The 26,179-nt window shown below is 40.2% G+C and overlaps 1 protein-coding gene across 6 annotated transcripts in view; it reads left to right on the top strand.

Moving 5' to 3' along the window:
- Window positions 1–205: 205 nt before the first annotated feature.
- RAD18 (RAD18, E3 ubiquitin protein ligase) overlaps window positions 206–26,179 on the top strand; it is a 70,954-nt gene continuing 44,980 nt past the window's right edge. For 2 of the 6 annotated variants that reach the window (XM_026074903.1, XM_026074905.1), the window contains exons 1-6: window positions 213–502; window positions 4,808–4,869; window positions 6,885–6,955; window positions 17,890–18,254; window positions 20,422–20,521; window positions 23,315–23,499. In XM_026074903.1, the coding sequence (XP_025930688.1) occupies window positions 475–502; window positions 4,808–4,869; window positions 6,885–6,955; window positions 17,890–18,254; window positions 20,422–20,521; window positions 23,315–23,499 (811 nt within the window). In that variant the 5' untranslated portion in view covers window positions 213–474. Of the gene's footprint in view, window positions 503–4,807; window positions 4,870–6,884; window positions 6,956–17,889; window positions 18,255–20,421; window positions 20,522–23,314; window positions 23,500–26,179 lie in introns of all 6 variants that reach the window. The other 4 variants (XM_026074908.1, XM_026074907.1, XM_026074906.1 and 1 more) reach the window with 4 other exon arrangements.

A 26,179-nucleotide genomic window follows, 5' to 3' on the forward strand; every position in this document is an offset into this window, starting at 1 on the left:
GGGGGGGGGCGCCGCCGCGCCGCCGGCCGGTGTCGTGAGTGACAGCGCGGGTCGGGAAGGCGCCTGGCGGTGGCAGCGCGCCGGGGGGCGAGGGGAGCCCGGGTCCCGTGGCGGCCCCGGCGGGGCTCCGCTGCTCCCGGCCGCTGCCGGAGCTGAGCGCGGTCGGCTCGCCCCGGCTTCGACCCTCGGCACCGGCTACTCGGCGGGACTTCGCAAGAATCTGCGCTGTGTCTGTTCTCGGCATAAATAATACCCCCCAGGCATTAAATTCCGTGCTGCAGGCGACGTGTTTTAATCTGTGTGGTTTACGAGTGTAGCGCCCCAAAGTTTCAGCGGCTGGAAATGCGCGTTTGCTCGTTTGCAGTTCACGCAAGAAGCCTTGCAGCCATCCTTTAGGTGACCTCTGGTTTTCCCTTCCAGGCGGTGGATGACTTGTTGCGCTGTGGGATATGTTTTGATTACTTCAATATTGCAATGATCATTCCGCAGTGCTCGCATAACTGTAAGTACGATTTAAGGAAGTGTGATTACTTCTAGTACTGAAAGTACTGTGTACATTTCTTGCTGTTGCTTGACTCATTTTGTCCTACTATGTCTTGTAGTTTCCTATTATTTTTTGTTGATGGAGGTGAACATGGAACTGTTATTTCCTTTTCATTGTAAATCTATGCCTGCTGCCCCATGATTAACACTGTAGTTTAATGGAAGATCCCCAAAACATCTGTATTGACTTGGGTGTTTGCAACTGAGTTTTAATAAAAATTAGACTTTTGAATGGTCCTAAAATAGGAGTCAAGGTAATCATTTTGCGGCAAGTCGCTAGATGYGTAATGAATTTATTTTTCCCACTATCTTTGTGGAATTCAGAATTAAGGTTGTATTTCATTTGATTTGCACCTTCCCACTTATTCCAAGGAGTATAGAAGTGGCTGTGATAGTAGTGTATCTTGGCCTTATGACTCTACTTTGTCATTCAGTTGACAGATTAGGGCAAAAAGGGAAGGCCAAAGAAGATGTATAGAATATTGATTGGATAGTTCTGTCCTCATATATCTTTTCTAGAAAACATAGGACTGGAGAATGGCCTTGTGGTTTTTTATTATGGGTTAACAAAATCCTCTTGCACCTTATCTGTGTGACAGAAAGCCACTGAAGAATGTCTTTGTAAATTTTCTCCTTTATGGTTTCATAGACAAGTCATCATTTGACCACTTATTATTTATTGGAGTGCAGTGAGGCTATTGATCCTTAATTTCCTTTACAAAATGTGTAGTAGTTCTACTCCACAGTTTAGTCAGCAAAGCAGTTTGCCTGTGCGATGTTGCAGAGGACTTCTTTTGGATGAGAGTTGTGAAGTGGCCACCAGCTTTTCCACGTGCAGTTTGGGTGCAACCTCTGTTCTGATGATACAAATACCTATTGTCTGGATTAACTTAAATTCCATCTGTTCCTAAAATCATTCATTTAAATGTCTTTCATAAAATCTTGAGGTAGAAGCAAAACTCAAAGCTGTAGGGCAGAGAGCAGTGAGTATTATGAGCTAGAATTTTCCATGCCACACTGTCTGCCTTGGGCTGAAATCTATTGGAAGGTGGTAACAAAATGGTTTACTGGAAGTCAGATTAGGGGAGAGTACATTGCCTTTTCTCGCATTAAAATAAATGCTTGTGATTATCGCAGTTTCTGAACGAAACACTGTCTTACCCGTAGTTTGGCAATGAGATTTTGTTTAGCTTGGCAAAATTATAAGCAACTGAAAAAAGTGGAAAAAACACTGAAAATTCTTTACAGTACCTGGTGTTACTAGCCTGCCTGTGACACAGCTCAGTTCAAAGGCCCTTAAATGAATAAGAATGTCTCCCTTATATGTAATCTGTGAAATACAATTTGATTTTTTTTCCTCCCAACTTGCAGCAAGCCTAAGTTTTCTACTATAAATCAGGATTTTTTAAAAGTATTTCCCACTCAGTTATATCTGTGTAATCTCTTCAGTACACTGAAATTGAACAACTGTAGGGAAAAAAGCCCTCTTCCATTAAATAAGTGGTTACTTACACACAGAAGAAGATGAAATACATTTGCATTTGCTTTCAGGATTTTTTTTTTTTATTTTTTTATTTTTAGTGATCTATTGCAGTTCTAGCCATCTCTGTAATCTGTTTGCATCCATAGCCATTTAAAATTCCTCTCCCTTTGCTTGTTCTTGGATGACTGGTAGCATTTAATAGTTCTGTTGACAGCAGTCGATAAATTCTTGCTGTGCTCCAGATTGTTTCTTTAGTGACAGAGTAGATGTGCCATTCTTATCTCTTTCACATAACAAAAGGATCTGAAGATGAATGTCTCTTATAATATGGACATCTGTCCAGGGTGAAGGTGAACTGTGACCCTGAGACTTCATATACTTTCAGGCAGGTATGACTGGATTTGAATCATTAATATGGCGTAGACTGGGGCAGTCAGATCTGAATTTCCGTCCTAGCAAGGAGTGGCTGCTTCAGACCTGTAAAGCTGTAGTTGTCTGGCCCCTTGCATGAGCGAGTATGCCCTGCCTTTCTGGTTTCTATCCTAGAACTCATCTCACAAGCTGAATCAATTTATGCTGAGGTGGTTTAAGAGGTTTTGCCATCAGATGTGCTTCTCATTGCCTGGTGGTTGTTACCACTTGTAGCGGGAGTATTAAAATGTGCTGCCTCTCCTGAGGGATCTAAACAGCTTAAACGAACCAGTGACTGTGTCATGCAGTGGCTGAGGGATGTCTGCTGCTGCCAGGATGGTAACCTCCAGCAAGGGACTGAGCCGGGCCCTGGGAAGAGTCACCGACCGCACCAGCCCCCTGTGAATCAGCAGCGTTCCCAAGTCGGAGCCTTCATCCAAGCACGGCTCAGCACGAGTGCGGCGGTGCAGTCTTGACCTGTGCACACGGTGGCTTGAAAAGCGGGCAGAGGAACGTCCGTCTGTTTGACTTACACATAGAGAAATGTCTATAGCTCTTGCAGGGAGCTATTTTCTGTCATTCAGGATTTCTCCTTCTATAAAATCTTGGTTGAACTTGCCGGTTTGTTTCTAGCTAAGCAGGTTTCAGAGTTGCCTGTTCACTTAGAGTTCTAGATGTGTGGTGTGTAAATTGTGGCATCGCTGACTCTTCCTGCTCATTACAGAGGTTTGTAATGTCCTGGGGCCAAGCTTGGTTTATTCCTCTTTGTTCTCTCCGCCTTGCTCCTCCCAGTATAAACTTAGAGTGGATTTTTTGCTGGCGATGCTTTGTATGTTTCTACTCTGTCATTTTCATTTAAGCATCCAGTGCTGTTTCTCAGATTAAATTAATATTTTGGGATTCTCTTYCTTTCTGTATACTGAAATACAGTGGCTGTAGCCAAGCGTTATAATTAGTTTCGTGGATTCAGTTTTACAGATGGGTTTGGTGTGTCAGTGCAGATGAAAGTGAGCTTTGTGGCACCACTTAATTCCTGATGTACACGCAGAGTCTATAGTAGCCAGAGATTCTGCTGCCCCAAGAACAACAGGCTGAGACCTGGCTGTGGCTGGGCTGTTTCTCCCATAGGAAGAAGAGTTGAGTGGGAAAGAAGGGATCTGGGACAGGGAATTGTAAGGCCTTTGTCTACTCTGCACATGCCCAGAGGGAGCCGTATACACAAATCTTAAGACTAAGAGCTGATGTGATTTATTATCCCTGACTGTGCTTCACCAGTGTGAGCAGTGATGGCTGCAAACATAAATCAATCCCATTGCTTACTGAAGATGAGTGGTTGTCAAATGTTGGCAGCCCAGATCTGTTAAGTTGATTCATATTCATACAGTTAAAGATTATTTCTCTTTTATATGGATTTCCCCCATATCACATCATATTATATAATGCAATTCTTGAGCATTTGGATGGATTTGCAGATGTAACTGTTGAATTAGTGTATTAATGCTCCTGCTTCTTCTCAGACTTCTTCAGAGAGGGTTTTTGAAATATATCTGCTTAGGCGACTGTTGATTAGTTATAGCACTTAAAGTGCATAAGTGCTGAAACTCTGAACAATAAAGAACTAGTAAGTGAAYGTCTGTTTTGCTGCAGAGTACTGAAACTTTCATTTCTTAATATGTTGAAGTGGTTATAAAAGCTCATAAATAAGTACCGAAAGTAAAATAAGGAATTCTCAGCAGTTTCCTGAGACAAAATGAAATTTAGGGTGTATTTCAATAAGGAAGCTATTGAAGCCTCCTGTGATGATGATATGACTGGCTTCTACTGGGAAGCATTTGAGCCATATCTGCATTAGCATTCCAGTGCTGCTGTCCATCTTCTTTAGCTTTTTTCCTCAATAATAGGTTGATAGCTTTGTAAAGGGAAAGAAACATCTGGGATAAAGTGGGGGTGGAGCGTTTGTCTGGGGCTGTGCAGGAAAATGAAAGTGATCTGACAATGTTAGTCCATGTCAGTGAAAGGGAGGGGACTGGGGCAGTGAACTCCACTGCTGTAGACCAAGGCACCTCTTCCCCTTCTAGCCGTAGTAGCAGGCCAAGATCTTCTAGCCTTGGATTAATGAAAGGAAAATGGACATCTGCCTTTAACAGAGAGACCGAGATTAGGTGTTGAAAAATGCTTGTATAAGATACTGTTTTTCCACAGAATTAAGATCAGTCTTGTAGTTTAAAAAAAAAAAAAAAAAAAATTCAATATTCATGTATTGTGGAATAGTTTGCATATATTGTAGAAAGAGAAAATATGCTAACAAGCATTGTGTTGAACTGCATTTGGAAGAATGCCTGTTGAAAATTATATATTTCCTTTTTCCAGATTGTTCACTTTGTATACGCAAGTTTTTGTCCTACAAAACTCAGTGTCCAACATGCTGTGTGGTAAGTGTTTTGTTTGTCCCATGTTTGTTGTTTATTTTTGGCAAATCTCAAGATGTTTTCGCTTTGGACTATGCTAAATAATTAATTCTCATCATACCTTACCACTTTTCCTTTCAGTGGGGAAAAAATGTCTGTTTGCGCCAGGTGTGATGCTCTTACAATTGAAATTCTGCTCTCAGAGCTACTGTTCTGTCACCATAGGCAGACAAAGTAGAGGGAGAATCAAAATTGGGTTTTGGCTCAGAGCTGTGTGTAAACTCTGTCTCAAAACATGTAGAACTGCCTCTTGTTTTTTTCATATAAGCCAGCATTTAAAACATTTAGTGCTGAAATGTAAGCACTTAAATTTTCCATGATTGAATGGCCTGAGTTTTCAAAGGCACGTAACAGCAACAGTTTCTGAAATCAAATGACATTGTAGGCACCTAATTTTTGAGGATTTCACAGGAGGGCACACTGGCACTCAAATTATGGCTGTTTTTAAAAACTTGCCATTGGGTTGAATTTGGTCTAGAGTTTAAGATGAGCGAAAAAACTTTTGAGTACATGTATATGGCCAATACAAACCTGTGTGTTGCCCCCTCACCCATGTATTTTGAATTGAATGCGTGAGATAGAAGGGAATTTGAAAAAGTTTGTTTTGAAAGAAATCAGTTGTGAACGTAATGTACTGCAAGAGTGATAACCCTAATGTTTTTAACTGCCTATTTTTGTTACTATAGTGTTTTCTCCTATGTGATCACTGGGGATAATTGGACAGAAATTGGATGCCTACAGGACAATTTGGAAAGTTACATTATTCTTCTATATTTTTGTTCTGTGAACAGGAGCTTATTATATCTACTGCTTATATTGCAAAAGGAATATCACACAATAGTAGGGTTTTTCTTAGCCTCTTCTAATAGACACAACTGAAGTGTATTCAGGCCTATTGACAGTAGGTTTGCTCCTCTCCATCTTTCAAGGAATCCTTAGCAGTGTCTAGAGACCACCGGATATACCAGTATACCTAGTTATACAGCTCACTGACTATAAAGAGAAGTATGTTGCACAGCAGGGGAAGGAGGTATTTGCTATGAAAATTAGGTTAAATATATTATTCATTTTGGAAAGCACTGGTGGCAGGTTTCATCTGCTCTGCTGCAGGTAGGTGGTTGTTATGATCTGACTTGAAGGTCTTTTCTCACTAAAGAGTATAGAATGCAATTTGTTCTAGGCCCTAAGCTAGCTTTTCATCGTAAGCCACCTGGGTTTTATTGAACTTCTCAGAATGGTAGGCTGCCTAAAAACAATGGACAGTACTTCAAGAGTATTGGCAAAATAGAATTAATTTTCTTCCATATTTCTAAAGCATGAATCAGAGTAGATTTTTGGAGACTGGAAAACAGATTTTTAAACATTCAGACAAATGCAGGCTTCTTGGTGTACATTTCTGGAGAGTACATTTTACTACTGCCTTCTCAAAAATCCCAGAGATTGATGGAGTAAGAAGCAAGAATGGAACAAGAGTAATAAAAGCTCTGGAATGACAAAAGAAGAGCAAAGAGAAACAGCAAGAGAGATAAAAATCATGAATTCTGTAAACAGAATGAATTGAATGCAGAAAGCCACCTTAAAATTTATGTTTTTATTCCATAAGCATTCAAAAGATAACACTTCCCTTCATGTGTTTTCATTCCTTGTTGCTTAAAGTTCTTACCACGTTCATGGTATTCTTGTTTTGGTTTTCAAAGTAGTTTGAAGTCGGCTATAAAAAAGCATTGTTAGAGACTAGGTATACTGGATTTTATAGCTTTAGATTTATGCTTTGTTTTTACCTATTGCCTAAGAGTCAGCWGGCAGGTGTTTTAGTGTGACATATTTTTCCAGAAAAAATGCTTAAACTTTATGCATCTTCATTCAGCTATCAATTCAGGGTGGTGGAGGTTGAAGTACATATCCAAGAAAAACATTTTATGTTTACTTACTGTTTTGCTGTGTTTGACTTTTTTTTTGCCTTTTTTTTTTTTTAATAGGCAGTCTCGGAATCTGACCTGAAAAATAACCGGACATTAGATGAACTAGTTAAAAGCTTTAATTCTGCAAGGTATACTGTGCTTTTATGAATACTATATCTGGTTTGGCAGTTAGAAGGGAGGGTGTGATGTAATTCCTGTTTTGTGCCATATCCAGTGTTTGTGTTTTGTGCTAAAAACTTAGACTTGGTGCTAGTGAAGACAAAAAAATATTTACTCTAACATCTGTATTTTAATAAACTGTCTTCATCAAATCATTTATTATTTGCCAAAGCCTAAATGCTGTGAGAGTGTGCTAATTGTAGGGTGCATGGAATATCTGGCCAGGTAATGTGTTTTGAAAACTTAATTGTATAATTACAAATCAGTGAAATCATCGTAAAGGTGTTATCTTAAGATTTGTTACTGGAATTTTTTCATAGTAACCCTACTGTTATAATTCTTGGGTACAAAAAGTGGCCCTAAAATGAAAACAAGCACCAAAATTGTGGGAAACGCTGGGATGTGAGTTTTCTAGCTTAAAAAAAAAAAAAAAGGCTCAGATCTCCAAATGGTAGAGATCATCATTGTAACTTGGACAAGATGTCTTAAGGCAGATGTTTGGCACTAGGGTATCATCCAAAATGATGCAAAGGTCTGTGTCACAATCTTTGTGACGTGCTAGCTGCTGAACTCCATTTATCCTCATAACCAACTATTTACTTGAATTTTACCTTCTTTAGTTCTTCTGCTTAAAGCCAGTGCCTTCTGAATTATCCACGGGGACTTTTTCATGGTTTTCTGCAAGTTGTCTTTTTATTATTATTTGCCAGTAACACCTTTCAGATATACCTCAAGGTACTTTGCAGAGGAGTTGCAGTTGTCTTATGCGGCTTCACAGATGTTTGCAGTCACTTGCTCCATGTCAGTGGAAGAACTTTCATCTCTCTCCTAGTCAAGCCAGGAGCCTTGTTGTAGAGGAGCAGAGTGAAGAGTAGGGTGAGGAGTGAGCGAAAAAGCTCCTGTGCAACAGAAATGTTGTCAAATCTGGTTCTGGATTCCAGTGACCGCGCTATTCATGTGGAGGGGAGGAAAGCTGGACAGCTTCCTGTCGGCTTCGGCGTAGACTCTGTTAGTATTGATCTGCTTGTTTGCCAGGCTGTGATGCGACCGCTTCACTGGGTGATTCACATTCAAGTGCCTGAATGGTCCCCATGAACTCCTGATCTCCCTGTACAGTGTGAATTGTCTCTGTGTCCCACATGAGAAACCTCAAGCCTGTACTTGCACCCCCCTCGCCTCCCCGGCTCCATTGCTCAGGCGATGGGATCGCTGAAGGGCCAAAGCTGCTGGCTGCGTTCTGTCACAGCACTGAGTCTGTGGTTATGTTAACAAATTTATACTGGAGATAATAGCTTGTTTTGTTGCTCTTCTTTTTTAAGAGTAGACTTACTGCAAGAGCAAAGGATAAAATGTAGTTGAATTTCAAAATACAGTCACTGTTGCAGGAGTTGAGATTTAAAAAAGGATTATATTGCCATTTGTGAAGGCTTTAAAGATGTTTCAGTTCAGAGTTCACTACTGAATGAGAATGCGGACTCTGACAAATTCGGTTTTGAACAAGGGCAGTGTGCATGGCTAAGTAAATGTGGCTGAATGGGAAATATAGAGGTTTACTCTAGAAGTGGAAGCAGTGATGTAGTTGAGAGTGGGAAATGAGAGGAAAAAGAGGTTCCTAACATCAGATTGAAAAGGAGCAGGAAAAAAGAGGAAGGGTTAATTCTGGAAAGTCCCAGAAGTGATTTGCTGACAYTGTAGGAAGAACAAGTTGCCACATCTGTTGAAGCAACTGTTTTGTATAGGAATGTTTTTGATAATCTAGTTTGTTTTATCAGACACTTAACATGTGAAACGATGAATGTTTACACTTTTGTTTAAAATCTTACAGTTTTTCAGCTGAAGGTTCCTGTCCTTTAAAGTGGCACGTAGAGTTTATGTAACCTCATCTTTGCAGGACAGAGTTGCTTCTGGTGAGTTACCATGTTAGTTACAGTCTCTTATCAAGGTGTAGGAAGTCAAGCAGACATGTCCGGTATTATCTTCTATAGGGAAATTAATAGTAACAAAGATTTTCTTCCTAGATCCTTCCTGTGTGTGCAGGGGAAATTGTCTGAACAAAAACATTTTATCTAGTGATAATGTTCAACTTGCAAAGGAATTCTCTTGGCAAACTCATTGGATGGGAAAGATGCGGTTATTGAGGGACCAGTTTTCCTGGATAAGAGAAGTAATGGAGTATTGTGTTTCCACCTGCTTTGCTTCTCTACTTTTGTGTTTGGTTTTGATTCATTTTCAATCTCTTCATCCTTTTAAAGACAGGAATAACAAAATAAGCATAACTTGATAAATGCTTACTGCAGTAGTCATATGAGACTTCTTGTATTAATGGTATATTTACTTTTGGTTAGAAGCAGCTCTGTGACTTGCTAGGTATTTTACAGATATTCCTATGGTTGTGGGAGGCAAATACACTATTACCTTTTTTTCTGAATTGAACTTGGAGCTTGAAATCAATGAAATTCTTGGCTTCATAAGTGATAGGAAGCCTAGTTCATTTTATGGCTTTGTTTCTTGACAGTATCTCTGTGCTGAAGATCTAATCTTCTGTATGACTACTACTAGATTTAATTGATTTTATTTGAAGAATTGAAATTCTACAATTCCAATATTCTAGCTTGCGCTGTCTTTTAGTGCTTCCTAATGATGAATGGATTACTATTTTTTTGGTAGCATCTAATTTCTTAGGGAACAAGAACTGCTGACTCGGATCCATTATGATATTGAATCTTAAATGTTAATATTTTTGACTGCTTTAATGGGTCAGTATAAATCTTACCAGTCAGAGTAGTTTAATCTTTCCTCTTGTGACTTGGAGTTCAATCAACTTCTCAACATAGATTTAGATCAATAAACCTAAAACTGTAATGTCCTCAGTTAACCTAGTAAACACTTGAACAGCTTTGAAAATGTGTTTGTGTCTTAGGCATCCACTGAGGGCAAAAAAGAGAGAAACTCCTTTGTTTTGAGAAAGTAATTACTTGTAGAATATCTACATTAAATACTGTTCTTAACTGATCAACAGCTTCAATCAATTCCTCATATTTTCTGTGATATGAGTATTTCTCTAGGAAGACTCACTTTATGGTTTCTTACGGCATAAAGTATGCAAGTGGACCTCTGAAAGTATTTTAATTGAAAAGGGATAAACAACCTCTAGATAAGAGAGATGCAGAATTTCTGTTCAAGATTTTATTTGGAAGAACACTTAGATTGCCCAAAGAATTTTTTAATATAATTTTTAATGAAGTAAAATGCCATCAAATTGTTTAGAGATAAGTGTATTAAAATGGGAAAAACTGAAGCCAGTACAAGCAATTGACTTTGCTGTCTTCATTCTGTGGTGTGACCATAGTCCTGTAAAAAGTATCAGCTCTTTCTTTGAGTATCTAATTTTCCAAAGTCTTGAAAGCCTTTTTCTGCTTGGTGTTTTCCAGTTCTATCATCTGTATGAAAATAACTTCCCCTCTTCTGTTTTTTTAACTTTTTAATGTTCAGCTCATTGAATTTCGGTGATGAGGGATGGAGGCTGGGCTGTTCAGTGCCACCAAAGATTCCTCTCATTTTTCATGGCTTCAGTTCTGAGGTGGTAGGAAAATAGAGTTTTTGTAAATGTGCATTTTTTACAGATCTACCTTAAATTCCATGCACTTGAGTTACTACTTAAAGTTGGTGCTATGCCAGGCTCTTGGAGACTTGTGTTGAGAGCAAGAATGAAAGCTGCTCTGCCTCAAGACTTGCAGTTTCATGAATGCTCTTATGGACCTAGAAGAGATGTGCTTTATTTTCCCAATTTGAGATGGGACTTAATAATTCCTCTCACGTAACCTTTCAATCAGATATACTACGAGAGCCRCTGAAATTGCACGGAAGAGCCAGGAGACCACCTGCGAGGCGAGCGCTGCTGTAAACAGACCTTCAGTTGCTGATCTCTTCTGGTCTGACGTTGCATTTGCTCTGCAGGTGGCCCTGTGTTCAGAGGGAGCGTTACCTGCCTGGGGAGCGTTTTGAGTGTCATTAAACTGTAAGGGTGTTAGTGGGYTTTGGCCTAGAGAAGCTAGTAGAGGACAAACCTTCTGTCTTATCCCCTCGTGTCTTCCTCTTCTCCGTTTCCTTTCGGACCTCCTTGAGAACAAACTCAAACTGCAGCGCTTGATTTTTGAAATGTGCTGAGCTCCTCCAGTCCTCACTCCCTTGACTTTGAGCCTCAGGTGGTTTAGCATTTATGAAAATTAGGCCTTAAATCTTTTCAGCATGCAGCAAAATGCAAACATGTTTCTTAAATCAGGCCTGTAGGGAAAGAAAATGTTAATGTTGCTAGTACATTTAGCAAAATAAAAACTGTGCACCAAGGTCAGGGTGTGCAGGGGAGTGGAAATCGTTCTGAGTAGTCCTGAATGCTCCTCCCATTTGTACTGACGTTCGGCATTTGGCTTGTGCTGTAAGTGTTTGCAGACTCGGAGCCTTCATGATAATTCGTGCTCCGTTTAGCTCAGCGGCTGTCGTGCTGCGAATCCAGCTTTCCTCCCAGTGGAAGTTGTAGATTCCGAGATTCCCAGCAACAGTGAAGATGTCTGTGGCATTCGTTATGGAACTGTGTAATGTTGTATTCTGTATGAAAAGGTGGAGGGAGCAGTTTCAAATAGGCTTGAATAGGCCTCAGTTTACACTGGCCTGCGTTGTGTTCAAGTACACACAAATATCCTGAGCACCGAATGTGCTAAGGACGTGCGTTGCCCTGTTGGGCCAATTAGGCCAATTACAGCCCATAGGCTACTGTAATGGGTGCAGAACCATCTTTCCGCAGGTCATGAGAGTAAGTTATGGAGTGCATGAGCAACGCTGAGTTTTGTCAGCTGCCGTGGGAACAGTGGCTTCCAAAATAGTACAAAGTGTAAACTTCTGGGGTTGTCCTGAAATTAATTTTGTTGTCTGTAAATAAAGAGAATATTCTGGTGAAAATCATCAGTTTCTGCATCGCATAATTAGAAAAATGTAGAAATGGAAATTAGAATTCTAGTTACATAAATAGAAAACTGTTTGCTGCTGAAAATGATCTTTTATTTATTTATTTTTTAATTTTATTAATAAACAGGGAAGAAAAATGTGTTTTTACTTTCAAGGTTATATCTTAGTTTCCTGATCAGAGTTACTTGTCAGCTAGTGAGTCACAGGAAGAAACACATCCACTCTCACAGTGCTCTGAGAGCAGGTATTGTCATTTCTAATACACTGATAAACTTCCAGGAGAACTGCAGAAGGAAATTTAAGGAGAGAAATTGTCCTTCAGTACCTGTAGAACTGTCCTGTGTGAGCTTTTCCTAGGGAGAATGACATCTGCCCTCCTTCCCCTAAATGCATTTACGCAGAAGCATTATTTTACTGCCTACTTTCTCTTCCTCAGTTCCTTGGGCAAGCGAGATGCGAACTTACCGTAAAATGGGAACCAGGATCTTGACGATAAGCACACTGAAAATTTCTCTGCAAGTCTTGCAAATCTGAAGAAGAAAACTTGCAAAATTTTGATACCTCTATTAAAGCATGCCTGGTAGAGAAAATATGCCATATACAGAGTACTAAGGTGACTCTACGTTTACAGTCAAACTAGAAGAGCAATAACTCCCTGCCCTAATCCAGGCTAGCTTTTAAAGAGGATGGGTCAGAAGGGAAGATTCGGGCAGCGGTTATAACGATGAATGTTAGGACATACTAGTATCTTGTTGGTTCCTCATTCAGCCTTTAAAGGACACTCATGCTCTTAAACTGAGGTTCCTTAGCTAGGAGGCGATTATCACTTTTGTGCCAGGAAGGTAAAACTATCTGCTAAAACCTTTCAGAGTGGATAGTACTTTGTGTTAACTTCATGAGGGCATGTAATCTAGGTAAAAGTTAATTGTTSAAAAATTGCATGCAAAATGCAGAGTCTTTTAAAATATTTTGGCCTCGTGTCTACCAATAGAATTAGTTTCTAACTAAGCCTTATAACCTGGTGATGGTAGACAGTGAATTTCTCCATTAATCGCATGCTTTCTCTTGGCCTTTGTGTCTTTGTGTCTGGAATGATGAATGAATCTTCAAGTGTAATTGTGCTTGTCAAAATCACTTGAAAAGCAGCTCTCGGGATTCCTGTGGCGAAGAACTTTGAGTAACTCGGGTTTGGTATGCAGGAGGGGAAGTGGCAGTTAATAAAGGGAACATCAGATGGCCTGAGAGAAGGCAGATGGATGGGACCGTGCTACCTTAGCCAGACGTGCTTAGGGTCTTGCACCGCGGTAATGTGTTTGGGCTCCGGTTTGGTGCACATGCGGAGCCGCTAGATGTCATCACAAAGCTAAGTGAAGCTGCCGCGTGCTCTCCCAACGCGCCGGAGTCTGGGAAAATCCAGCCTGAGACTTTTCTCTCCTCTTTGAATTTAGTACTAGCTTTTTCTGCATTTTCCCACCGAAGAAGCATAGAGAGATTTAATGTGTGTTTGTGTTCTGGCAAACCAGCTAACATGTGCTTGTCCTAGTTCTTTCCATTGATTCTGTTCCAAAATCAAATCTCTTCAGAAAGTCTCTTCATAAGTCTTTATCCTCCAATGTGAGAAATAGCTCTAAGATTACTTATAGATCGGTGGTGTAATTACAACACCCTTTATTATCAGTTTATTGTTAGGATAGGTTTTATTTTTATTGTTTTTTCCAGTTTTTGTGTCTCTATATACACAGGACATATTTTATTGAGATAATTGTTATTACAGAAAGAGAAATTTTCCAAATGGAAATTTCAGCATTTTGGCTGCCCTTGTACAAATATTAACTAGTTGTATTTGAAGTGGGATGATCTTATATTTGGGTAGTCCACCTTGTGACCTCCAGAACAACCTTCCCTGAGTTCAGAAGTTTATCCTTTCATACAGGATTAAATTTTGCCTAAGCATTTTAGGAATAAAAGGCAACTAACCGATTTGCTTTTGAACCTCACTGCGAAGTACAGCCATTTGAGGTGACATATCTTCTGGGGCTGTAGCTTGTTACCTTTGAGTTGAGGAATACAGTGTATTTATCTGCAATAAAATTGGGTTCTTTTATCTGCCAGTCCTTGCTGCTGAGGGCCAGGCACAGGCGTATTCTGTCYGAACTTCCTGATGCTTTAGGATGAAATATACCCCTTGTAAACAGCAAACAAGAAGCAGAAGTGGGACATGTCTGCATAAAGGCACTGTTTAGGTTCCCCTTCAATAAGCTCTTTAAATTCCCGTGTAGTTGATCCTATGACAACAGTAGCTAGACCACTCTGTATTTGTGTCAGTCGTGGAATTAACCTCCTTAAAAACTTCCAGTCCTTATCTAGGCATGAGCAGACAAGAAAACATAGTTTTCCTGCCACACTTAATTGCTGTTGTTTGTACTGTAGAAGTTCAGAGCGTCTTGGGACTAATGTAACTTGCCACTGACAAATATCAATTTCTTCCTGTAATCCAGTAAAATCAAACTCTAAATCAGGCTTCTGAGTCTAGCTTGCACATAGCCACAGCAAAACGTTAGTGTGCTGAGCTGATTGTTCTGTTTATTCACCGTGAGCCCATTATAAACTAGTATAATCGTCTGGGCATGCAGTGACATATCTGTCTTTTAAAAGCAAATACATACATACAGAAAGTTCTTAATTAGGATTTTTTTTTCCCCCCCAGACATGACAAATCTTTACCTTAAAAGACTGATAGGTTTCCTAAGTAGTCACCCAACACTAGAATGTCTTCAGTTGTAAATCTTAGAGCATAGCTACACTTCAGACTTATTATGGGCTTTGTGTCTTCATGAAAGAGCTGTAAGAAATAATTTTATGGCACTCTGCATGTTCTGTAAATGCATCGCCCACAGTCTCCTGTTGCTCTTTTTGCAGAAAAGGAATAGTAATCCAAATTATTTCAACCAGTATTTCCTCTTTCTGAGTTATAGACTTTGTAAACACTTTTTTCCTGCTGGGAGCTTTCCCATCCTCCCTGCGTGGAGCAATGCAGCCATTTATGCTAGCCTCCCCAGCCAACTGCTGAACCACACTTTAAAATTTCCAGCCCTCCTTCTCCCCCTTCTTGTGCTCTTCCCCTGAAGTTGGCCCACAGTTTAGCTTTACCCTGTTCAGTGCCCAGCTAGTCGGTGTTTGCTCTCCCCTGTGTGCCTGCTGCTCTTGTAAACACCCTTGCGTTCGTACGGGGACCCAGTTCAGGAGATAGGCTGGCTGTCCCTGAGCTGTCCCTGCATGTCCGAGGGGCAATCCTTTCTGTTCGCAAATGTTGGGGGAATGGTGCATTCTCACTGCTCTGTAATGTACCACTGAGGCCGCGTTCTCTTCAACTCATTGCATTTGTGAAGCATGTTTTGTCTCAAAACAAGTAACTGATGTTCTGATCAGGTATCTTGTGCTGTATGTATAGTAGAGCAGGGAGGTCATATTGTCACATATTGGGAAGTCGTATGGTTTTGGGGCTTGAAGGAGGGGCAGAAATGAAACAAATCCCATGGCTGTTCTTGTTTCKCATGCTTTGTCACCACAGATGGCATGAATGGCATCACAGTCAGAACAGTAAAGTCAAGGCTTTAAAATAGTCTGCGCTATTAAACAGTGGGAGTAGTAAAAAGGTATTGAAGGTACCCGGTGCTTGAAACAGTTGAAGTATTCTGAAATGGAAGAATAAGGACTTTGCAGTGTTAGCAGTGTTGCAAATGTGTCTGAGGAACGCCCACGTTTTGTGCAGGTGTAAGCAGCAGCACAAGGAGGGGCTTGCCTCCTAGAAGTTAGCATCACCTTCATTGCTCTCTGCTTTGAATGTCAAGCTTTGGGCCGGCTGCTTTGGAGCTGCTGCAGCGTGAGTCACACAATTTCAGATTTACGGGGTGGAGGCACGGCGAGATGTGCGCGAGGTATAGCATGCCTCTTGCTGTGGAGCCTCTGGGACTCTCCAGCATCCTCAAAATCTGTCCCTGTTCTTGCCCCGCTCTCTTCTTATCCTGCTGTAAAGAGAAGTGAGGGGGAGATCTCCTCCCCTCCGCACTGTTAGCATGTGGAGACAGAATATCTCAAGAGGTGAACCTGTTTCCTCCATTCATTACTGTTAGTGCTTTTCCTTTAAAATGTTCCATTTTTTGTAAGCTATTCCAGTTTGTCAGAGTTTGTACATGGCAAAACTCTTTCAGAATTGCTTCTTTTTTTGGTAGGATTTCTGACCATGCAGCAGCCAAGGCTTGGCAGGTGGTGGTTATGGGAACTGTAGCAAGCCAGGGACAAAGTTAATGAAACAGCTGGGCAGGCTCTGCATGTTTGGAGAGCTTGACAGGTGACGAGAGGGTAAGAGAAGCATATGCAGGTTGCCAAGGGATGGTAGAGCAGTGAATTAAAGGGGAGCGGTTTAATGCCTGCACGTGTACTTCTGCTGGCTGATGTGAATGTGGATATATGGACTTGAATGTGGCCCTCAGGATCTTGAGGATTCTTGTCAGAGAAGCAGTGGATAAGCTTGGAACATATGTGGTTCGTCCATCGTTGGCACTGGTTGGGAAAACCTTCCCTCTGCCTATGATGATACAGGAGTGAAAGTGAACCACAAGGTATGCGGACAGTCTAGACAGCTGCATTGCTATGCAGTCTCCATGCCAAGACTGCAGTCTTTGGCTTACTTTATTTTAGATGGATTTGTGTAAAATATGTGGCAAAATAAACAGGACTCTGCAAAAACCCACAGGAGGGTAGGAATAAAACATGTCTTTAAAGTCTTTGGGCTCTTTGGTAGCTTTCAGTTGCCTGAGCAGGACAACGGACTTCATAGTTCTATGTGTTGGCTCAAAGTTAAAAGCACTAATGAAAGTGAGACAGAAGAATGAACCTTCTGCTTCCACCAAGTTTCTACTGATAAAAGTTTATCTCTTTGGAAAGAGACTTCTGTTTAACTCGCGTCCGCTTGCCATTGGCTGGCCTTGAGGAGGGTGGGAAGTGCGAGGGGAGGGAAGAGCGTGTGGGCCTAAGCAGTGTGCGTTCTGGTGGGGACTGAAGGGGGCTGTTCAAAAGGGTGGCTATGTTTCCCCATAATTTATATGAGGGGAAAAAATGGAGAGCTCGCACTATTTGGCATGACCATCRTTCTGAAGTACTAAAATTAGGGGGAGGCAGATAGAAGACAGGTTAACAAGTTTGTTCCATGTTTTAAATTCCCCAGTATATTTAGATAATGTAGAAGAGCTGCTTTTACTGCAGTGTGTTTGCAATTTGCTGTGTGGAAATTTACCTTATGTCTAAGAAAATCTACTTCTCAGGTGTGTTTAATGATGCATATTGAAAGACCAGCTGATCGTCAATGAAGCGTGTAACACACATAGTCCAGGCTGGCTGACACCAAATTTCAGGAGCTGACAGGCATTCAGTTATTGTTTTAGAGGGATTTTTTCTGCTGGGTGGGCAGTGAGCAGCTGACTAAGGAGACCAACAGTAAGGAAGGACAGAAAGAATATGGAAATATTTTCTGTGGACTTCTGTTTTGGGAAGTGTCTATCACAGCATATACCTTGTGTGAAGTACTCTGTCTTGAAACCGTTTATCTACGGTCTTCAAGTAAGGGTGAAAAACTCTTGCACCTTACTGTGTGTCATGTGTTGAAGCTCGTTTTATTACAGTTGCACAATGTAATTTATTTTGCTTGAAAATCAGGAAAATAATTCTTAGATTCTGTAGAGTGTGGTGACGCTGAGCTAGTGTGCTCGTGGTTTCTGTGGGCTAGTCAAGTCACAAGTCCTGCCTGCTAGCAAGGGGGAGAATGAGGAAGAACTGAAGTGAAAGCCTATTCCCAGCTGTTTTGTCTCCCTATTTCTTCTCAAAGAAAAAGTTAGTACTATTAGATGTAGCTAACTGCGTGTTGCCTTCTGGATACTCCTAGACAGCAGCTGTTCCAGTTGGTCGTGGATACTCCAGTGATTTCTTCTCCATTGGCCTGTAGCAGACGATCAACTGGCAAAAGCCATGTTAGGAGTCCTGTGGCTTGGCCAGTTAAAACTGGCCAAAAAGAAGAGGTACCGGTGATTGACAGTTTCTTGACAAAGGAAAACGTTCGCACCCCAACAAAGGCAGATGGACTTGCAGGAACAGATTGGAAGGTTTGCAAAACTGAGAACCACCATAACCTTTGCAGCAGTCCTCCAGAGGCTTGTGGTAAAGACAATGAAGTGGGATCGGGAAAGAGTTCTGAATGTGCCAAAAATCATGAAGAACCTTCTACATCTGTGGCGAAATTAGTTAAGAAAGGTGAGRTGCTTAATTTTTGGTTTTGTCCTGTTCTTTTCCCTGAGTCCTTGGTAGCGATTGGCTGTATGCATTAGAGAACCGTCAATATATGGCATTCATCTGATTTTTCTGCCATATTCTGATCTGCCAGTTAAAGTATTGACATGTTCAGGTGCATCCTGTTTAACTGGACTGTGATTCATTCAGATGGCTGAATGCTTGTGTGAGATTACTGCTTACATGGGACAGAACTATGCTACAAGCATATTCTTGATGAGGAAGTTTGGGTTGATGCCAAGCAATTAAGTGGAGTTCAGCTCTTAGATTCCTTTCTTTTTAGTAACAACTCTAAAAAAACAATGGTTACACAACAGTGTTACTCAGTAGAAAATGAAGTCATTTTTCTTCTCCTTCCCCTTAATGGCTAGACGGACAACATTGTCGTTCATTCTGCTCTCATATCCTCAAGTAATCAGAAGCAAGTTATTTTATAGTGTATTTGTTATTTGAGGGGTATATACACAATCAAAATCATCATGGTTTCAGTTTTGTTAATATTCTTGTTCATACACTCTCCAGAAAAAAGTAATCTGCTTTATTCTTCCATAATTGTACAGTGTTAAGATTAGCTCAAATGGACATTCTCATGTTTCAAAATAAATTAATCAACTATAATAAAATGACAGAATCCTCTTTCTTTTGACATCATCCTATTGAGTCAATTAAAAACCTAAATTAATATAAAATAGTGGACCACATAGGAGTAGAACATTGATTGCTATTGGTTCATATTTATCTATTCTTTAAAATTTTTATTTAACAACCTGGTAGACTGGAACTCTGAAGTTCATATCTATTCATTAGCTGGGTAAATACTGCTTAAAGATGTAATACAGCCAGGAAAGTAGCYGTATGAAAATAGCATCAGCTTAGCCGAAAGATCTGTTCTCTAGTTCTATGCAGACTTGCTCGCATTACTAATTTAAAACTAATACGAAATTTTACCTCTCATTTACTCTTGAGCACTTGATCACCATTTTATGATCTTATTAAATTCTCTAGCATGTATTACATTGAAATTATTTCAACAAATGAAAAAGTTGGTCAAACAATATAAGCCAGAGTCACAAAATGAGGCAATGCTGAAGGTTTTTCTAGCAAGTATTATATGCTGTTGCATTAAGTATTGAAATGTAGACTTCAAATACAACAATAGACTGCAGAGAGCTATTTGTATTAATAATATTGTCCCAGTTGTTRTTTTTTTAACTTCTTACTGGAATAGGATAGGAGTCAGGAATTCCAAATCAGTGTCATGAGTGTAAATCAGTCTCTCAAACTCCCACATTTCACAAGTTTTTTCCTGTTTTTGTTATTTTTTTTAATTAAAATTGACTTCATATTAATATAGAAGATGCTGGTTAAAGGATCTCTTAATCTCATATTGTTCATTTAAAGTTAGACTTTTGTTTTTGTCAGAATGTAACTGCAAAAGACAAACATTTTAAAACTGTGTTTTTGACAGTCTTTACAGGTGGCATTTATACTTGCTTCTTGAAAATGTGATGCAAGAGGAATTCTGATTTGGGTGGGACCACGTTATAGGGCATTCTTGAGCCTCTGAGCCCAAGTCACAAAATCCAGTTAGCTATTCTAAAAAACRAGTATGAGGCATGGTTGGATCACCATATTCCTGTGAGGTTTTGTTAACTGACTCATATATTGACAGTCTTTTGAGAGCCATAAACTGGGAACATTATGTTAAAATGAATAAAGTTTGCGCTATACTGTCTCATTAGAATAAAACAACTTCCTTTATTTAGGAGTGAAATACCACAAAAGCGAGATAAGTTGTCCCAGAAATGCACTTATTTTTACATTTATATTAATCTTTAGATTTCTATATAATATGTACATTATTCTACATTTGTTAGAGATTTCTTTCCATCTGACTGTGCRCAGAAGACAGGATGCATTCTAATATAATATATAAAGGGGAATAAATGTTCTGGAGTGAAAATAACTGCTAAGAGTGAAGACTCTAGTTAGATGTGCCAGATGTTTAAAAAATGAAATCTGGAAGTCTGGGTTTTCATTTTCTTCAGTCAACAATTAATACTATTCACATGAAAACACTTGATTTTGCTTTAACGTACATGTTAGTAAAATTATTCTCCTTTGCTTTCAGTGGATTGCCCTGTTTGTGGGGTTGCTATTCCGGAGCAATATATAAACAAACATCTAGATAGCTGCTTGACAAGAGAAGAGAAGAAGGACAGCCTCAGAAGGTAAGAAACTTAACTCTCAAAACTTTTAAGTGCATCTGGCCATTTTTCTGTACTGCTGAAATAAGAAATATTAGTTGATGAGTTATAATACAGTGGATTGTATTTGTTTCTTGGTTACCTGCTATATAAATCACTTTAAGATCACTGTATAAATATGATAGCGGTAATCTTCCTTTCTCAAAAAGTATGTGCATCACCAAAAGGATTGCTTTTTGGCTTTTAGTTGCAAGAAAACACTGGATAATGTTTTGAAGTGTTTGACATTAAATAGGTAATAAAACCTAGTCTGTACGTTATTGTCATCATATTTCTGCTCACTAGCATTAAAATTCTATTCGGATAACATTTATTCCTGCTTTTCACTTGGTGAGGAGGGATCCGTACTTCCGGAATTTCTATAAAATGTGTTTTAAAGCTGTAGAAGCCAAGATTAGTTACTTCAAAAAAAAAAAGGGGGGGGGCGGGGCATTCCCCTGATTCAGATGGGTCAAAGGAAAATTCCTTCATTAGCTGTCAAGTTAAAAGATAAAAATAAAAATTGCACCTTACTCTGCTTGCTGTGGTTCTTTTTAAGTTCCCCCAGGAAAGATTGTTTCTGTAAGGTCTCAGCTTTCGTAAGATTAATGCATGCCACTGACTTTATGGCTCCTGCTTCAGAATTTGTTCGGGTTGCCACATTCGCATCAGAACTGTGGACTTCTGTCTTTCACGTACTAGTGTAAACTTAGACCATTATTTCTAACTGATCAGACTTGACCTGTGAAGGACTTCTGCTGCATGCAGTTTTACTGCATGCTTGTATTTCTAAGTCCTCTGAGCCTTAAATTGGATAGTAATTTTATGTTAAAGCTCTTATTTTGCCCAGTTGTGCTTAGAATGAAATCTGTAAGTTAAAGGATTTTGAAGATTAATAAGTGGTAAATTAATATGGAAGTCTTATGCTACATTTTAATCTTCATTGGGGTTGTTTTTAGTGTTTCCTCTATCCTTAATGAACAGAAATGATAGCCAGATCTTTCTTTGTTGTCAAGATCATGTCCCTAACAGAATTTAAAATTTTGCTTATTTAGCTGGACTACTTGGGTCTTAAGATGGTATCATGCAAAGTACTTCTGCTGAGGGATCGGCTGCTGCGCATTAAATGTGGCTTTGGCAGTGTGTTTATTTTAAGACAGTGGTGTTTGGGTTTTGGTAACAGCATGTCTATAGTTCTTCTCTGAGGAATTTTAACTCTGCTTAGTCTCAAATCAGGAGCATGTGGCATGCTATGTTAACAGTTGAGCAGTAATTCAGTGGAACTGATCCTTTAGTTCCCCAAATTGCCGCAGGATGAATTATAACAGGTAAGCAAGCATATATTTACAGAGGACCCTGCATTTCTCTAGGATGAATGAAAATACAAAGATTCAAAACTGTTGTGAATGGTTTTTGTGTAGCTGGTTGCCCCCAAAGCTGTCACCTGTCTTCTAGGTCGTGCTGCTGATGAATGCCAGTAAATGTAAAACTTCTTCAGACTTTCAAAAGATTTAATTATTCAGAGATTTTTATATTTCCCCAAAGAATCTGAAAAAACTCTTATCCTAAAAAGAGTATTGTGGAAAAGCAATTTTTTTTTGCCAGCTGTGCATACAGGGGCTATGTGGGAATAAACTAATTAATGACCATTATTGCTTAAGTCTATTTTTAACTTTAAATTTATTTCCACTGTGATAAGCTAAAAGTGCTGAATACAGTTTTCAAGTCTCTTGCCCTCACAATAGAAAGCTGTTAACGTCTCTGTAATTCAGAGCAGTGCAGCTTAATTTCATTTTGCTTCAGGAAGAAAAGTGTCTGTAACTAAGTGCTGTTCTTCTGTAACTAATGAGAGATTATTTAAGTTGAAGGTGAGCGAGGGAGTAGATGGATTTTGGTACCTTGTTGACTACTTTAGTTATATTTCAGCAGGAGAGGTAGGGAAGGTTCAGATAAAGAGACTGTTCTGCTTATTTTAGAGGGCAAAAGTTATAGTATGGCTTGAATTTTCTATGGCAGTTTCCTGTAATTACAAAATTTTCCCTCACTGTGCCAGGAAAGTTGACTGCTTCTGACATAAGGCAGCATGAGGGAGTAGATTTTAGTTTTAGATGTTAATTCTCTTTAATGCCATTTTCTGCATTACCAAACTATCCTTCTGCTAGATGGGAACTACAAATGTGCTTGCAGGTACCTGACTATCTTCCTCAGTTGTTTGTCCAGAAAGCTGAAAAATTTTCTAATTCGCATTCTGGGTTGCAGTTTAACAACTTTTGAAACCTCATCAACTAGTTCAGGTAAGGTACAGCCAATATTTGGGTGGAAAACCCACGTGTCTCAGGCATCTGGGAATTCAGCACACTTCTTTTTTGAATCCAGACTGAACATAGGCTTGATCCTAGTGAAGACTAATACTGTGTTTGCTGATGCGATCCTGAAGGCTTTGCTGGAGCTATTAAAAACTGTCACAGTACTAGTTACATGAGTAGTTTTCACATAGTGTTCTAAAGAAAATCAGACTTGACCCATTGTTTTCTGCACATTTAAAATGTTCTTTGTGTTAGATGGAAGAAGTGTTCTAGACCTGTTGTTGTTGCATGTGTCCTGCACTGTGTAATTTGTTGCGCGTTGGTCGTGACTGATCTGGTTCTTTGAAGTATTTCTTATCCGAAGTGGAAGAAATACCCTGTAAAAATAAAAGTCAGTGTTTGGTTTCTTGCTAAAAGTATTGGTTAAAAATCCCCACCAAAATACCCTGTTTGTTTCCTCTTCTGTTTGCAGTTCTGGTCACAAAAGGAAGCCTATGTCTAAAGTTGTTTACAACTTACTCTCGGATCGTGATTTGAGGCGGAAACTAAAGGAGCAGGGACTGTCTACCCACGGCAGCCGGCAACAGCTCATTAAACGGCACCAAGAATTTGTGCACATGTATAATGCACAGTGTGATTCTCTCAGTCCCAAATCGGGTAAGTTATAAATTCTAGGAAAGTTGTCGTCATCATCGCTATTCGTATGTGTTTATTCCTTTTGTTATCCTCAGAGTAGGAGAAAGGCTGGCTTGAATATCTGGGAACACTGGAGCTGGAAGAACTGATCTTCAGAGCTATATAAATCATGATTAATGTGAAATAGGAAATTTAATGAAAGCCAGAAGTGTATTACTGTACTCTGGAAGTATCTGGCAAAGACATGCATATACATTTTAAAAAAAAGTTTWTTATTATTATTATTATTTTTTTAATTAACACACATTTCCACCCCCACTGTATTAAAATATGTTCTGGTTTATTAAGCCTATTCCAAAAAATGTGTTGTGGTTTTATTGACGTTGCATTTTAATGGGTACCTCCAAATTAAGCTCCAAGACACGTAGTTTAAAAACAAACAAACAAAAAAACCTGAGGTTCTTAGTAAGTGAATTGATTATTAATTTATTTTTTGTTTTTGCATTTGTCCTCCTTTACACTGAGGCTTTTATATATTTTTTATTGGATTTAATTTGAAAATTAGATTTTTTTTTTTTTTTTTTTGGAGCTGATAATTAAGTGTAAAATAAATGAATAAGAAAATGTTTTCCTGCATGGACTTTTTATATCAATTTAGGTGTTTGGCAAAAATTTTTTATAATTAAACTCAAGACTATATATAGCACTAAACAGTTTGTTATATGTGAAAAGTGGATTGCGTTTTAGTGTCTAATGTGACTGCAGTATCAAGTTCCTTCAAACAGCAGTGTATGGTTGGCATGTGCTCAGGTTTAATTCTTGGAAAAAGCCAGGGTTGGTTCCTGAAGGATGAAGTCTGAGTGGGATGTTTGTGCTGCCTGGGTTTGCAGGCGATGCAGCCGTTTTTCAATTCTGAATAGCATGTAGGCTAGAGGAGAACTGTCCCAGTTCTCATTGTATTCCTTTTTATGCAAGCTGGATACATGCATCTTTTTAAAGATGCATCATTTGCCATCTTTCAGTTCAGTTCTACAAGTAATAGAAATAACAATGCAAATATATATATGTGTGTGTGAGAGAGAGAGAGACATCAGTTTTATGGCTGCATTATTTTTTATTTGATTTGAAGYGTATGGCCAACTGAGTCCTGTAAAGGGAATTTCTACCAGCCACTGCTCTCCTGGGAGCTGCGGAGCCGCTGCTCTCCATGGAAGCTCTCATGTAGCGGGACTGTGTTTTCTGCGCTGGTTCAGGACATGGCTCGCTGTCTGCGTGTTTGTGGCCTTAGGTGACCGACCTACCATAGGTCAGTCCCGTTGCTAGCAAGAGCTGGAGGGTGAAAACATTCCCCGCTGGATAGATGAGGATAAGTCTTGTACCTCACCCTCAGTTTGATCTTGTTAATCTCATGTTTGCAGAGACTTAAGTTCTGAAGTTCCTAAGTTTACCCTTTCTTCCAAAAGCTGTTAACAATTCTGAATGCGTGTTGAAGGGCTTGGAAGCGGTTTGGACTGGGTGAGCGTTAGGCCTCGCTGGCCGCGGAGCTCCTGGGCGACGGTGCGAGATCGCACGCCAGCACGGGCAGTCATATGTAGTGAAGCGGGAGCTGAAATCCCTTTTACACAGCTGGGTTTAGCAGCTCCATGGGTAAGGTAGCATACCCGCTGCATGTGYGCAGCTTAATTTCACATTCAGTTTCTTTACGAAACAGGCAAAACTACCAGATGCGGTGCTCTTTTTTTAAAGATCAGGTCAGTGACTGAGGAATATGAATATGAATTTAGCAGTTAGACTTTAGGTTCCTGATTTTTCAAATCTTGACCTTACTTCCCATCTCTGGGCTTGACTCGCGGGCCTGAGTGTACGAGAAAAGCGAGCTTGTAACCAAAACTGTTTGCTTTTTCATCTTGCTCCTATTTTAAGAACGTGAGCAGGAACCAAAAAAGGTTACGTGCCTGAGTGATTTAGGTACCAAGTGCAGCTGCTTAGTTTGCACCCTGATCACTTTTGAAAATAAACAGATGCCTTAAAAATTGCTTCCTAGGACTGCAGGAAGACTCTGTACTGAGAGCCAGCATGTGCAGCTAAGGCTGTGCTTGATTTCAGCAGGTTTACTGCAATGACAGCAGCTTAGCAAATTCCTCGTTGTGCGTGCAAGAACAGCACTTGTGTCAGAGTTTCAGTCCCAGCGTTGCCGACGTTAAAGCCCGCAAGGAGCGGGCCTCTCCCAGCCCCTCGGAGGTGGGAGGAGACCAAGCGGCTGCGGGTGGTGGAGGAACGCGGCCACCCTACGACGCCGACGGCTCACCGGGAGCGGAGCAGCGTCTGAGCGAGAGCGACGCGGGGCCGAGGGAGGAGCGGGGCAGCCCAGGGGCGAGGGGGGTCCCACGAGCGGGGCCGCTCCGGACCAGCACGGAAGCGGGGGCTGGTTCGGCTGCAGCCTTCGCCCCTTCAGGCTGTGYGGGAACTGAAGCCCCATGGTGACGTGCGGGGTGTTACTCCTCTCCAGAAGTGCTTCTTCACTTAATGCTTGCGATTAAGTAGCACAAGATCCCTGTCTGCGTAGTTGATCCCAGCTAGCTAAATGAATGGATTCACAGTAGTAGTGTCCCGTAAAGGATGCAAAACTTGATGAAGCTCTGGCTCAATACCTTTTATAAAGGAGGAGTTATGGGGCTAGGACTTGCGATGGAGACATTCA

The sequence above is a fragment of the Apteryx rowi genome, unplaced genomic scaffold (assembly GCF_003343035.1).
Source record: "Apteryx rowi isolate R43461 unplaced genomic scaffold, aptRow1 scaffold_4, whole genome shotgun sequence".
NCBI classification, from domain to species: Eukaryota; Metazoa; Chordata; class Aves; order Apterygiformes; family Apterygidae; genus Apteryx; species Apteryx rowi.